This window comes from Colias philodice, chromosome 3, assembly GCF_061535455.1.
Source record: "Colias philodice isolate Cphi_HAF_F1 chromosome 3, ilColPhil1 Martin Lab GWU primary, whole genome shotgun sequence".
NCBI lineage: Eukaryota > Metazoa > Arthropoda > Insecta > Lepidoptera > Pieridae > Colias > Colias philodice.
This window is the reverse complement of record NC_143088.1, coordinates 4,984,102-5,000,263: the sequence shown is the minus strand read 5'-3', so window position 1 is coordinate 5,000,263 and position 16,162 is coordinate 4,984,102. Positions and strand designations below refer to the sequence as shown.

General features: G+C 31.3%; 2 protein-coding genes across 2 annotated transcripts; both read left to right on the top strand.

The window, feature by feature from the left end:
* The first annotated feature begins 8,568 nt into the window (after positions 1–8,568).
* On the top strand, positions 8,569–9,714 carry LOC149489600 (uncharacterized). Its single transcript, XM_089715020.1, has 2 exons — positions 8,569–9,307; positions 9,698–9,714. The coding sequence occupies exons 1-2, from the start codon at positions 8,569–8,571 to the stop codon at positions 9,712–9,714; spliced, it is 756 nt and encodes a 251-aa protein (XP_089571146.1).
* A 130-nt stretch (positions 9,715–9,844) lies between these two features.
* Positions 9,845–13,835, top strand: arg (arginase). The gene is made up of 6 exons (XM_089714959.1): positions 9,845–10,096; positions 10,503–10,691; positions 12,188–12,374; positions 12,881–12,991; positions 13,085–13,212; positions 13,461–13,835. Exons 1-6 carry the CDS (start codon positions 9,922–9,924, stop codon positions 13,700–13,702), a joined length of 1,032 nt encoding a protein of 343 aa, XP_089571085.1. The 5' UTR covers positions 9,845–9,921; the 3' UTR covers positions 13,703–13,835.
* The last annotated feature ends 2,327 nt before the right edge of the window (positions 13,836–16,162 follow it).

Sequence of the window (16,162 nt, the reverse complement as noted above, 5' to 3'; positions counted from 1 at the left end):
TATTTCACTTATAGCTGCGTTATTATTTAAATTACTTCCAGCCATTATAGAGAAATAGCTTTATCAAATAATGCGATTTGCGCAAGAATCCTCTTTTATAAGAGAATTGGCTATAAATTATTCATCAAGGAACTATAATAAATGTTAAAAGGAATAAGCTGTGTTATCATGGATTGAAACTTTCGGTTATTACAGTGATTTATTTGAAACTAAAAACTTTTACAAGGTTTTGCTAAAGGTTGTTATTACAAAGAGTTTAATGAGAAAACTTATTTTTCTTTCAAACGATTTATTCGTAAAATAATGGGGATTAATAGAATTCTTTTGATCTATGATATTTTATGAAGAATATGTAGTGTGTAGAGCTTTTTTGGTCTGTACTATAATATGTACATACGTACAACAACGAGTACATACCTAAATAAATCAATACATACCTATTCAATAAATGTAGGTACTTATAACATTTTAAGTAATTAGAAATTCGAAATTCCTTTGATGTGACTCAATAAACATCAAAAGGTATTGCAACAATGGAATGAGAAATTAATTAATTTTCTGATTTAATTTGTTAGAAATTGAATGTGACGGAATTGTTTCATATGTCCTTCAACTAAATTATATTAATTATAAATGGGAAAACGAAATCATAAATCTAATATAATTTAATTAAACTCTACCGTACTAATTAAAATCATATTTATTATTTAATATTAAATTAAATATATTTATATAGCGCAGAGAATATGTTTAAAATTATGTAATGTGTGTTATTAATTTTAGGATTATTTTTACGTCAACCATTGTACAAAGTACAAAGACGGCTAAAATTTCCAAACCACGCAGATCGTCACCTCATAAAAAAAGCTCTTGCATAATATTACAAAGTTTTTCACAATCATTATAATAAGGTAACCTCTATAATTTTCTGGCTCAACATTTATCTGCGGATAAGTTCGTAAAGTGAGCGCTTGTTACACCTGCTTCCTATACCATTAAAATAACTTTATAATCTTCTAAACTTGCTCCACGAACATTAAACTACATGCACGTATGAAAATTGTGCTCCGGAAAGTTTTTAGCTTACGTAAGGTGTTATTGAAACGAACTTTGAGTAATAGTTTACGTACAACTTTTTACCAAAAAATGCACGTATTTTTTGTACAGTGATAGTAGAGTATTACTTTAAAATACTTGTTATTATTCATTGTAAACAATAAGTCTTTTGTAAAAGTACATGGTAACGCAATGTTTGTAAAGCATTTTTATTTTCAATATATCAGAGTTTACTTTAGCCTCGAATTGAATATGTAGGACTCATGCAATCTAAATTGCATTTATTCAAATATAAAATTAATAATTCATTTTAATTAACTAATGCTCAGATCCCTAGAATATATTGCAAAAAACTTAATCTCCATCTTAATCAATTTGACACAGCGAACAAACTTATTTTATTCACTTCCGCGAAATCTTTTTCAAAGAAAGCAATCTTAGTAATGAACCTCATCGGCATATTCAACGAAGTTTCTGGCTTAAATCCTCAAGCCGAAGGCCTCACCTGACTCTCGGATTATTCCGTGCTAGCGTTCAACCAGCTTTGCGGGATTAGGTCACGTCCGTATCTGAAAGTAAGTATCGCTCGTTTATCCCGCCGGATCCCTAGTTTGTTTATGTACTACATTTGGAAAGGAACGCTTATAGGAGGATTAGAGATGATGAGAACCAAATTCGGGTTAGCATGTTAAACCGAATACGAACCTTTGTGTTGTTCTGCCTGTGGGTGTGTTGAATATTGATGATATTAATCATTGAGCGAATGCGAACACGGTGAATGTATAAAGTGGGATAAAACTAAGTAGTAAGAACTTCTTTATACTTATCAAAATATAAAAAAAAGTTTAATTGGCACAAAAATCAGAAACCATAGTTTCAAAACTAGTCCAAACAGCATAGAGCACACATTGTTTCAACTAGTTCGTCTACGCTTTAATTTTTTGTACCTCGAGTATGCTCTAATAACCAATTAAAAATGAACCAACAAAAGTAAACTTTATGTAGATTTTCATTACTAAATATACATATTATGTAAACGTATGTAAATATTGTAAAGGAATACTAAATAAATAAACCACGTTTCCAGAAACTTTTCTGTATCCCATAATCACGAGATAAAGCTAACTTCCAAGCCCATGTGGTGTTCCGTTATCCACCAGAAACCACAATTTCCTTTAAAGTCGCTAACACAGTTGTAGATGAGAGTGTAAATATTCTTATGCCGTGAGTGTGCTTACTGCTTAGTGTGAGTTTACCTACTGTAACGATATTGTTTGATACCTACTCACGTTAGAGAGCGAAAACTATTTGTGCATTGAAGAGGTCCTCTTGGTCATAGATGTAAATGTACCATAAAATTTGTTATTTCTTAGCGAATATGGAATGTGAAAATATACTCATAGATAGACAAATAACTATAAAGGTAAAGATTTTCGTTTCTATATTATAAAAAATGTGAACTCTGTACTACCACAATTCAAACAAATTAATGTTTTTATGTTTTATCTACACTTTAGGTATCTAGTTATTTCATATTCGCTCATTAGAAATGCTTATTAGCCTATTATAATGAACTGGACTTACCTAATTTATTCCGACCATTTAAAAAAACATTGCAATACTTTAATGTGATTGAATCCAAATTAAATTTACCGTTAAAGCTTATGGGAAAAGGAATTTAGATTTTTCACTCCTTTATGGTAAACTTTTTGTAATTTTAAAATTTGAAGAAGTCGGCGTTGAATCTGTAAAATATTCTTTGTAAAAACTGTCCGTGTAATAATTAAAAGTAATTTTCAGGGCTTACTAGAGTCCTCTGGCCGTAGACTTGACATAAGCCGCTAGGAGCGAGGATAAATGTGAAAGCTTTCTGAGCTTATCGTTTCGCGTAAGGAGCTAATACTTTTCGGCGTTTGACAAAACGATCACTGGGAAAGCCTATCTTTTACGTATATGGCTAATAAAATATAATACAATATTTGATGTATAATCGTAACTATTGCTGTACGCCTTCATACCCGTTACCCTTTATCTTGTTTTTATCTTTATTGCCTTCATCTTTACTGTGTACCGTAAATGTTGTTTTTATGTCATAAGCATTGAAATCCAACAAAACATTGTAAACAATTTTATTAACTTTGCATTCAAAGCTCTACATTTAATTGAGAAACATGAAAACAACGATATAAGGATAATAAAAGAGCAGATCAAATAAAAGGAAGCTTCAAATTAAAACAATTTCATATTAAAATTCAATAATTTTCTATTTTAAAGTCTAGATCGTCGTAGTCGTTTCAACAAGACGAATAAAAAACTATTCAAATATTCCGATTCGCAATCTTTTCGAATAAGCCACGAGAGTTTTTGACTTAGCTATCTTGAATTTACATAATTCACGTTCATTCGTTTGCTTCAGAATTTCACTGCTTTTTCTCACCTGCAGCGGAGTCCGTTTCAACGATATCTTTATTACGATGCAGATTCTCTAAGCTGGAGCCATGAGCACCCTTTAATTTGCACGGCGCTGTATTGTTAGCGGAATTCAATTACTGACCGAACCTGAATAACTTTACTCGTATAAATTTTATATAGAGATGTTGAGTGGCGAGCGATGCTCAAATATAAATGTGGAAGCTTCACCTGTGTTGTATGGTGATCAAAATTTATTTGAAAACACGTTCAATTATACAGATATTGTATTAAATGGCAAGAATTATGTAACGGCAGGCCTCCATAATGAAAAAAGTTATGCAGGTAATTAATCAGTTACTATGATATACATAAAATAGTTCAAAAAGCTTGTATAGGTATTTATTTTAACGAATCAATCAATAGTAGGAACATAAAATGGCTATGACACAAAATACCTCAACTAAGAATTTCTTTTATGCAGACATTTGTGTCCTAACGATCTTCCGGGGCTTTCAATCAGTTTGAGTCAAACATTTACACAATCTTTACAAATTCAACAACTATAAACTGAAACGACAATAAAAGGAAGACGTGAATGAGAGAATAATCTATAGTTATATTGTAAAGAGGCATTATTACTTGAACTAACGAGACTACAAACGAGATTTAAAGAGATAACTTTAAAAGCTCTATTAAATATATATTTTATAACTCTAATAATAATTGACGCAACGAACCATAACAATGAAATATAAAAATGTAATAACAATGAAACAAGGTTTAAAGAGAACGAAACTTTTAGGTATTACCTACCTATAAGTTTGTTACGTAATTTTCAATAAAATAAGTTCTAAATTCTGAGTTCTGAGTTCTAAATTAACTGATCTCACTAATTTAAAAATATGTACTTGACTATAGATATGTGTTATTGTTTCAGTAATAATAAGCAGCAGTATACACTATACATGTTTTATGTACATAATATGTATTTATACCAGCAGTGCGATACCATTTTACCCGCTTCCGAAACCACGGCCAAAAACTTATAACTAGTGATGCAACGAATACGAATACGAATATTCGTATTCGCCGAATAGTAGACATTTACCGAATATTCGTATTCGGCGAATATACGAATATTTAAAAACGAATATTTTTGTACGCAACTCTATTTACTACAGATTTAAAAATCGCGCGTAAAAATATGACGTGTGCAGAGACTGCTGATCCACTGGCCTTTTGGCGAGAAGATGTCCATTTTCCAAGTCAAAAAAAATCGCCCAAAAATATTTTTCACTGAAGCCATGTACAGTTGCTTCGGAAAGACTTTTTTCAACGGCTGGAAACATCCAGACTGAAAAAAAAACGCCTAAAACCAGAAAATCTACGAATTTTATGTTTTTTAAATAAAAACTTGCCTATTGTAAATTTTAATAATTAGAAGAGTAAACATTCATTAAATAAATAAGTCTTTTATACCAAGGCGAGATATTCGTATTCGTATTCGTATTCGCCGAATAGTAGGTTTGATATTCGTATTCGTATTCGTAAAAGTAGTATTCGTTGCATCACTACTTATAACCCCTATTTCAACTCTCGGGGGATTGATATTCGTAAAAAAGAGTATCCTATGCTCGACCATGGGCAAACTGGTTATTTTCATTTAACCAGTTTGCCCATCGTTTCAAATCTGGTTACAATTTTTCTTTCCGTGCAAATTAGTGCTTAGCCTTCTGTGCCCTGCCAGACCACGACATATTTTCCAAGCGTAGATTTCAAAAGAATTAAATTTAAAACTTGCATTTGATTCAAACTGACGTTACTTTGAAGCAATAAAGCCATAAAATAAATTTCAAATGATGTGCTATAAATCCGCTCTCAACGATAGACATCCTCCGAAGCTATTCAGGCTACACTAAGATTTATAGGAAAATAGGAAACTGCGCGATTTACATAGAAAGTATAAAATGAATTTGTGTACAAAGTATCTACTGTATAATATCGTGTATAAATATTATTACATTATTAGTTATAATTCTGAAATTGCAAAACGACACAAAATTATTAATGGGATTTTCCTTTTAACGTTAAGCTCAATTTATTCCCAAAATATTTTTTTATCTGTTTTGTTTCATGTGTAAATCGCTAATGGCCTATGAATTTTTAATAAAGTCGATGGAACAATGGTTCAGCGTGAATTAAATGTAAAGAAGGTGCTATTTTTCGTCGCACGATACTGATAAGAATGGAAAGCTAGACTAAAAGGTTATTATTTCCGTTATAAGCATTACTTAAGATAATAAGTAAAATTCCCTATAAACAATCTTGAAATCAACATTCATATGGCATTTGGTATCGCTTAATTACGATGTTAAACAACTGTATAACTTCTTGTAAGTGCGGTGAGAGCCCTCGCCACTCACTCATTGCCTACAGCGTTTGCAGAACCTCAACTGAAAAGCTTCACAACAGCCCTCGTTGAAATATGTCGTATGATTCATTATTAATATCAAAACTCCGAGTGAACATTGACTTTGACAATTTTCACACTCATGAATACGAATATTAAAATGTGGAATTTAATTTTAATTTCGCAAGACGTAATTAAACTTTTGTGAATATACAAAAGATTTTCTGCGAAATGTAAGAGGGTATTTTATGCTTATTATTAGCTACACGTAATCAAATGCGGTATACATGACTAGATCATAGGCTATTCTGTGAGATTTTTTATATCTAACACTAGTGGTCCGCCCCGGCTTCGCCCGTGGTACATATTTCGCAATAAAAGGTAGCCTATGTCCTTTCTCGGGTATCAAAATATCTCCATACCAAATTTCATGCAAATTGGTTCAGTAGTTTAGGCGTGATTGAGTAACAGACAGACAGACAGAGTTACTTTCGCATTTATAATATTATATTATAGTAAGGATTACATTATAATATGATAATATATTAAAATTGTGCTATTGTACATTATTCTCTTCCATACGAAGTTTTCGCAACATATTTTAAGTACTCTACTAAAAGATGCTAGACATTAATTCTAATTACAAGAAAACATTAAAGTAGGAGTAAAGTTGTATCTTTAAAACCGCACCGCACTCGAGATAGTCCTTAATATCACTCTAGGGGCTTCTCTTAGTACCTGCGAAGTTTAAGACCACAAAGCGAAAATTAATGACTAGGATTTTACTGTCGGAACCAATATTTTAAATTAGTAAAAACACACTGAGTAGAAACGTTAATATTATAATATTTCCATTCATTCTATGATCATTTTTGCAGTAGGTATCAAATGTAAACCTAACTAAAGTATAGGTACATTAGTTTTAAATCTGAATTAAAGAATTAAATTCAAATCCAGCCAAACAAGAAATAAGAGAATTTTTTTTTTTACCATTGGATTCGTACAATCCAAAATTAGGCCCAAATCTCGGCCAGACTACACCACGAAAATGGGTCAAGTAGCTTTAAAGAAAATTCAAATTTCAACCATACAAAACGTTCTCTAACAGCTGAACAGCACGGCGAGTACACTACAACACAAACTGTGATACAATAAGTGCCCACGGTACAAACTACACTTTTCATTGGTACCACAATTGGTACTAAAAGGAAAGTTACACACAGTCGCTAACTTCTCCTCAATGTATACTTGTGTATTCCGCATCGCATATGTGCTCATTTAACTTTTTACTTTAAACTATAAATAACTTCTTCTGGCTTCCCATACAAATACAGATATTACATATAATATGTACCTTAAATTGTACAGTATACAATGTATGAACATTATACAATTTAAGTTGCTCTCTTTACAAAATTTTAAACGATTAAATCAGAGGCGCTACAATTTCATTAAATTAAAAGATTTCCTTGTATCAATACAGATCTCGTTAAAAAATCAACACCATACATTTTATGACGCACAGCGAAATTTAAGATACTGACCTAAATCACAAGGAATCTTTTCGAATACCTACACTATTATATTCCAAAGATTCACGCAAGAGATTAACCTAATAAAAGCACAATAGAAATTATTTACGTGACGCACGGAAGTATCGGATCATTGTATGAATAGGAGATCAGCGTGGAATCGATAGCGTTAGCCCTGAATAAGGTTGCAATTTTATCATCCGGTTGCCGGCCTACCCTCGTAACTTATTATCTGACGACCCATTCAAATGAAAGCTCTTCGTGACGACCATTTTGTACAACCACAAATCTTTAAACATGTCATATTATACCGATTTGGAGGGATTGGATTTGTTTTAATTAGCTTTTTCATTTAAAGAGGTGTTTCAGTTTTGTTTAACACTTAATTTGTTAATCACTTAAATTTGTGTTCTCGCAATACATAAATGCTGTGAGAAAACAAAATTAAGTGTTAGTTTTTAATTAAGTGTGTTATTAAAAATAAATATATGTAGAGATCTTGTGTTCATTATAATTTATCTTTTAAAACTTATGCGGCCATGATTTATAGAGTTCACAAATGCTATCTATATAAATGATCATCTAGTCAAACCAATTAAATTTTATGCGAACCTATGAAATTTTACAAGACTTCTTGTGCATTTGAAGAAACTGAAAACCTTTTGATGATAAAATCGCTCTTCCGTTTTAAGGTTAAGAACTCCTTGGTATTATAGCTTTTCATGCAAATGTTAAATTACTAACGCTTTTCAGTGCTCTTGTTTGGGTCAACAACAAGGTCTAAAGGCCTGTTGGTCACGATCGGACTGATAGAGCACAGCGCCTTCATCATACAGCCATGCAACTATCACTTATTAAACATAATATATCTTTGTTTTGTCAATCTACATACATTGCTTCAAATATAAACATTAGCTTTTAATTTCGTTAAGTAAAATTAATATTTACAATATTGTTCATTTTATTTAGTCTATATTTGATACATTGAGTGTTATGCGCTGTAAAAGAGATGAGTCAATATTGACATTGATATGATTATTTCAAATCAAATATTTGGTAACAAATTCCCAATGTAAGCGCGTTGCTATGAATTTAGTATGTAGTTCTATAGCATATTATATACTATTCCTTATATATTTATCCCGTAAATCCATGGGAATGACCTACACAAATTTTAGAGACTGGAGAATAATAGAAATATTAGCTGAAGAACATCCTTACATTGTGGCTTTATTGAGTAATACAAAAAATTACACGTGTACAGGAGTAATTATAAGCGAACGTGCAATATTAACATCAGGTCGTTGTGTCTTCCCCGAACCAACGTTTGTCGCAGTTAACAGTGCAGTACTCGGGAAAATGACAAACAGGAATAATATTTTCGAAATCGCATTCACAAGAGCTCACGAAGATTATATGTACGAAGTAAATGAATTAAATCAAAACATTACACGGATGCACAGTAACCTTGCAATTGCATTTACTGTCAGAGCAATACTTTTACAATTTACTGAAAGTGCCATTTTGGGAAACTACTTTGAGTCCGAATTGAAAAATAAGATACTATCAGTAACTGGGTACGGGCAATTGAAAAATTCTGACTTGGCTATCCTGCAAATTCAGGAATATAAGCAAGTAGCTTGTTCGAATCCCAAGTGGTATTACTGCATTTGTGGTACAGAATACTCAAGTGAAATAACATACGAATTGCCATTCGGTGAGGGTGCGCCCATTTTCTATGGACACGAAGTTGTTGGAATTACAGCGTGTCCTGTAGGGTCCCTGAGTTTGAAAGAAGACGTTGATTATAATATTTTTACAGTTATAACACCGTATATGACGTGGATCACAAAAACACAATTGGAAATAGGCCAACATCGTGACAAAGTACCTCGTAGTAAAGCGACAAGCATTAACAAACAGTCTATTTATAATTTTATTTTATATTGTGTTATTAAATACATCATTTAATATATTTTATTACTTTTTTCTTCTATGCCATTCTTGATTTCCATTAAATTAATAACGTAAAAGTTGATTACCTACGCCTACATCCAAGCATGATAAAAAATGTCGTGAAAAACTCATAAAATCAGAAACGTGTTAAATGATACATTTTTCACCAATATACAAATGAAAATGAGCAATGCTTTATGATAATAAATGCGAGTTCTGAAGTGAGTTTTAAATTATCAGAGTGTGAATTTCAATAGCCATTGAAAAAAAATTAATACCTGAAAGCAAATAACATCATTCACAACAGTTAGTTGATTTTTTACATTGTTAGGTGAACTGTTCCAATAATAATTTCTAAACAAGGTAAGAAATTATGAATAACTAATTTTTTGTTTTAAAATACACTCAATATTAAACGTAGCACATTCGTCAAGCTTTAATAAAAAATGATCTTTGACTTGCTCGGAGATAACACGCACAATAACATTTGCTTTTGATAAGTTTGTATTTCGCTCTCACTGTACAAGTCTCTTCTAAATATTAAAACTCGTAAATATGAATGTCCTTAAGGATTTCGTAAGAAAAATGTCTCAAATTAAAAAGTGGGAACCTTTAAAGCAAGTTGGTATAATTGGAGTGCCATTTGAGAAGGGACAGAAAAAGTATGGAGTGAGTGTGGCTCCAGCGGCTATGCGGTCGTCAGGGTTGATTAGTGAATTAAAAGAAATCGGTAAGGAGAATCACTTAACGATATATTGGTTTTACATTTAATTGCTATTTTTATATGTTTAAAAAGATACCTTCTCGTATAATAATGATCTATAAATAATATTCTCTTATATTTTAATAAAATCTTTATTATTTTTTAAAGCAGAAATATCATTGTTTAGCTTTGATTTTGTAACAAGTTATTTTAACAAAACTTAAACTATTCAACGTCCATTGTGCAATTACTTATTAGAAGAACCATAGAACTTGTAATGATCCTGTTAACCATAAAATTAAAAGCTTTCGAAATTCCCATGAGAATAACATACATACTTATATTTTAGTAGATATAATTATTTTAATTCCTATTGTTTCATTGTTGCTTTCAATGCCTTATAGATTTTATTTTACCAAAACCTTTTCATTAGATGGCCTTAACATCAAAGACTACGGAGACATTGATATACCGGCAAGTCATGAAGATGTGAACGTAGATAACATGGTGTCTCTACCTCTTGTTTCTGCCTGCAATCATAATGTTTCGAAGAAGGTGTCTCAAGTGCTACGGGATGGAAGACTTGCTGTTACAATAGGAGGAGACCATTCCATTGGAGTAGGTAGGTAAATATTTAAATGATGGTATGTTCGTTGTTCAGACGAACATATATTTGGAAATACTTGAAGCACTAAGATGTAATCATCATTATTCATTGTACTTAATGCTTATATCAATATATCCATGAACTACTATCACGAGTTTAGGAAAAGTTAAAATAATTTACAACAATTTAAACAGAAACATATGCTGATATGCTACTCTTATTATAAAAGTATAGCAATCGTACTTCACAAACACCCGCCTACAAATCATTAGGAAGATATACTTAATATAGCAAACGAGCCTCTAGCTCTAGGCGATGTCATTTCAATAGATACTATTTTCTTATTATATCAAAATCTCTCATCAGGCGAAGAATATAATATTAATTCTCATAATAGAGACGTTAATATATTTCTTTTCTAAATATATCAATATAAGAAATCTTCAGCTTACGGCTAAGCTTTATTCTAAGGAGAAGCTTTGGTTTCTTTGTACGATTTATTAATTAAGAGAAAAATACTTGGATGATTAATTATTTACTTTTTCAAACACATAATAAGTTTGGAAAACCAATAAAAGCATGATTTATTTTCATAACGTAATTTTTTATATTCGTAAGTACCTACATTGAAAATTAAAAAGAGAATTCTGAAAACTTTGCTTTGTATTTACTTATAAAGAACCTAACTATTATCATTCAATTAATCGCAACTAAAAGCCTAGCTTTGTCTTTGTTTTATGTCTATTTCTCATGAGTTGCTCTTTAATTATACTTAAAAGTTAAAAGGCATGTGACACATCGATAAGTAAACGATGTAATGACGTAGCCAGCAAGACATGTCAACCTGCTATTCAAGCTGACATTCCATTACCGAAGTAGCTGACTCGCATTTCGTAACAGCTGACTCATCCACATCTTATGAACCATTCATATTATAATATTACATCGTTACACTACAGCTTTATAAATCTTGTCTGACTATATTATAAAAATGTAACATAATTAACTCTATTATAGAATATACCACAAGAGATGCAATGCAAGTAAGGACTCTTAATTCATAAGTGGAAAACACCAATTTATTAAATTCTGTCAGATACAGGTCTAGCCAAAAGTCACTCAAATTAATGGAAGCTTTGAACCCCGAACAGGTTACTATTTTTGTACCTATTTGTAACCCTTTGTTGGAGTTATCTGAGTGCTCAATTCATTATATGTAGGTACTTACTTTAATACCTTTGTAACCTCTTGTAACCCTACTTTGCTGGTGATGTTGAAAATTGACTGTTACCTAGCTAAAAGTAATCAAAATAGAAAACTCAATGATCAATACAAACGAATTAGGTACCTATTTTGGAAGAAACCTTTTACTAGATTTCAATTTGCGCAGTCATTTAGACATTTATGGATTTATTAAGATGTAAAAACCTTCTAGTTAGATTTATAACAATATTTTTAATTTATTTTTTCAATTTCAAAATAATAACTAAAAATGATTTCCATTACATCAGGCACAGTAGACGGGCATTACAATGTGAACGAAGACATGATCCTCATCTGGGTGGACGCCCACGCGGACATCAACACAAACAAAACTTCCGAGTCGGGCTCGGTGCACGGCATGCCCGTCGCACTCCTCGTGAAAGAGCTATCGGATTACTGGCCTTATCTCCCTACTATGGACTGGCAAGTTCCCAAGTAATATAAATATTTTCCTTTACACAATGAATTTGGATTTAATGCATATTTTGTTTAAGTATATTTTAGACAGTTTTTTGTAACCTTAATGTGCTTTATGGCTATTAGTATTTGGTATGCGTCCACCAGTTACTATCTTACTTCAAAATTCAAGTTTACGGTTACTTATTCACCTTTTCTTAATTAGCAACTTTAACGCGCGACAACAAAGCGCGTGAAATTCCCTTTTTCATATTCTCATTTTCTTTTTCATGACAAACGAAACTTTCCAATTGGTTTTATGTTTGTTATTCTTAATCATCTATGTATTTATATGTATCTAAAATTATTTATGTCTATGATCAAACATTTCTCCAAATCAGTACAGTAGGTGCTTCAGGCAAACAAACTTAAGTTCCAACGTAGCTTATGAAAAATTAGTAGCTAGATTAGAAATTTTGTACGGAGAGAAGCAAATATATTTCACTGACAATTTGATAGTAATTAAAAACACTTTAATGTTCTAGATTTTCCATAAAGAACCTTGGTTACATCGGACTTAGATCTGTAGACCACTATGAAAGGTTGGCTATAGAGAAATTCAAAGTGCCCACATTTGCCATGGAAGATATCGAAGAGTAAGTAGGTACACTAGACACGCTCCTGTTTCCTGATTTTACTATTTTTACCTGTCGGAATAACTTATAAAATAATTATTTAACGATTTTCAGTCATGGTATTGAAACATCAATAAACCATATTCTACACGTATTGGATCCTGGAAAAGAAAAGCCTATTCACGTGAGCTTTGATATCGATTCCTTGGACGCGTTGGAAGCACCGAGTACTGGAACACCAGGTAACTTTTTTTTACTTATTTCTTACTTTATTTATATGATTTTTAATAGAAAAATTAATTCTCTTCCTGCTAAGTCCCATTTCATGAACTTCATGAGAGAACAAATAAAGATTTTATCAAAGGTAAATAAATACCGCACAGTTGAAAGTATGAAATAAATTTACAGGCTTATATTCTTTATTGTTTCACTTATTTAAAAAATCATGACGCTTATATCTAAATTCTAAAATACTATCTGTATTTTGCAGTGAGAGGAGGATTAACTCTACGTGAAGGAATAAAACTCATGGAAATTATTCATTCGACGGGCCGTTTGAGAGCACTAGACCTCGTGGAAATAAATCCGGCGATAGGAAATGACTCCGATAGAAAAAGGACAATTGAAGCAGGGCTATGCATTTTAAAGGCGGCGCTCGGATTTTCAAGGCGCGGCACGACCCCGCGAGGCATTTCTGACTTGCCCGTGCAAACGCATCACAATAAGTCTTAATTCACATTCTTATTTGTTTCACTTTAAAGGGCTGTGATTATATGCTGCATATATTGTTTGTACTTAAATTAGTCTATATTGTTAAGATAACGTGATTGTATCTTTTTAAGAAATATACCTACTTACTCCACTTATTATTTAATTTTAAATTTCAATATATTCCATGGGCGGTGACTCTATCTATAAGGTGAACTGGCTATAATTATTCTTTCAATACAATGACATGATTATCCATACACGCAACAATCATTATCTATTTTAAATTAAAAGGTATAACAGAATCTTCTCTTTAATTAATTTTATTCACTTTTAAAGCTTGCCGTGTTTCGCAATCTATCACATGGTGGTAAATGAATGGAAGAAATAAATTAAATTTGAACAAATATTTAATTTGAACATGTTTCTTCGTAAACTCTGTGCACGAGGCAGAAAGCCAATTGGCGGAAAATATCGCATTTAGGATTGAGATAAGCAAAAATCTAAGAGCAAAAATATCTTATGATAAAGATTGATACAAAGCACTATTGAAGAAATGGATAGTGTTAAATATTTAGTTTTATTTGTAAGTATTGAGTAACATCTACATGTTTTCCTTCTGGTTATGTCTTAAAATATTTAGCTCTCTTTTGACTTCATTTTCAAGTCTATACCTACCTACTTATTACTACATACTAATTATTTAAATTAAACTAAGCAATTGAAATAATAAACCATAAGTTGCTTAGAAAATCAAAAGTATCAACGACCTAAATTTTGGCTTTATAATCAAGCTCAAATATTTTTAAGGAAGAAATAATTCCTTACTCGATTAATAAAAACAACTGAATAATTAATAATCCTTACCATAAGAAAAATGAATGTTAAAGTAAAATCAACCTTATTTACATTTAATTAAGGTGTATTCACAATTCCCACGGGTTAAAAACTAAGTTCTTTTTTGTCCCTGTTCTTGTTGTTATCTTGATGTTGTTAAGGCTTTTCATAAAATAACATCTTTTTGTTAGTATCAAGTTGCCATCACTACCGACAGAAAGGCCAAGGCCAAAAAAAGTTTACCTACTACTACTACCTATGAATAAAATCTATTACTGTTCATTGATCCTAAAAGAAAATAAATATAATCACCATAATATAAGTAGGTAATGATTACAGATATTTTGTTCCCTGTTCAACACCAGTCACTCGCTCAAACCTATCAGCGATAATGGAGAAGACGAAATCAAAATGGCCGAAAAATATTTTGCGAATATACCAAATATCGAATCAAAATACATAATTAATGAAGGTCTATCCAAAACAATAACCAACTTATTTAAAGGAAAGATAAACCCGTTTCCTCTGTATAAAATAAGCCTTACAATTGACCCCAAACCAGTCAAAATACCATGGACTTTAAATGGAGCAAGTAATTCTAATGATTCTTTCTACCACAAGAAGTATAGATACGTGAAGCTTAAAAAATCACCGGTTGCATTGAATAAATAAAACAAAATTTCATTGTAAATCTTTATTGCTTTTTACATGTGTTGTTGTAGTTACATGGAATTCATTGCTTTTGTGTAACTGTTACACTATAAATATATTCGCCGCGATGCGGCTGTATAATGCATTGGAAATGTTTAAAATAAACACATGTAGATTGTAGACAGCTTAATATCATATTAATAATAATTTGACATATTCTCCGTTTTCTGTCTTTTTCACATTCCAATTATTGGGTAATAATTGGGTCAACCCAAGAGTAAAAGAAACAAAGGTGCCATCGATTTACATTTGTAAATCGATGGCACCTTTGTTTCTTTATAAATAAAATGCAAAATATCTTGCACATGCAAAACTTTTGCATGTGCAAGATATTTTTCCTTAACGATTTGTCTATTGACACCACACAGAGAACATTTAAATATCTTTATTACAGAGGTAACTACTTGAGAGAATAATGCCACTCATAAGCACCAAAAAAAAAATAATGAAAATTTATATATTGATCCAATTTAAACTAATAAAAATGAAAAAATAAAACTAATTAAACAAGACATTCACAAGGATGTTTGACCCAGAAGAGAAAACAATGCTCTGCACCATCTACCATTAATTCTGTATTCTTTAAAATTTATGTAGGTCGTAAAAAATAAATGAATAATGTAACATTTGTTAAAACCATTGATTTTTTTTGAAGTTATCTGTTTGCTTCAAGAAGCTTATATCTAATACACTGGAGATTGCACTATGACCATTAACTTGTCACAAGAAAATATAACCTTGAATGACGTCAGTGTTGTTTTTTGTCTCTTTCTGTGGGTGACCACACTGGTTTGTATATTCAGGATTTTTCGAAATAAAAAAAAACTAAAAATCATTGTCTATAAATAATAACGACATATATTTTTAACAGTATTTATATTATAATATTACTGGTCAACTTACATGAATAATTATCATCTTTATAGGTACATACCA

Bases quoted from the DNA above. Each gene is read 5' to 3' on its own strand.
- arg (XM_089714959.1), top strand. From the start codon at position 9,922: ATGAATGTCCTTAAGGATTTCGTAAGAAAAATGTCTCAAATTAAAAAG. The intron at 10,097-10,502 runs GTAAGGAGAATC...CCTTTTCATTAG, and splicing joins TAGTGAATTAAAAGAAATCG to ATGGCCTTAACATCAAAGAC. The intron at 13,213-13,460 runs GTAACTTTTTTT...TGTATTTTGCAG, and splicing joins ACCGAGTACTGGAACACCAG to TGAGAGGAGGATTAACTCTA.
- LOC149489600 (XM_089715020.1), top strand. From the start codon at position 8,569: ATGACCTACACAAATTTTAGAGACTGGAGAATAATAGAAATATTAGCT.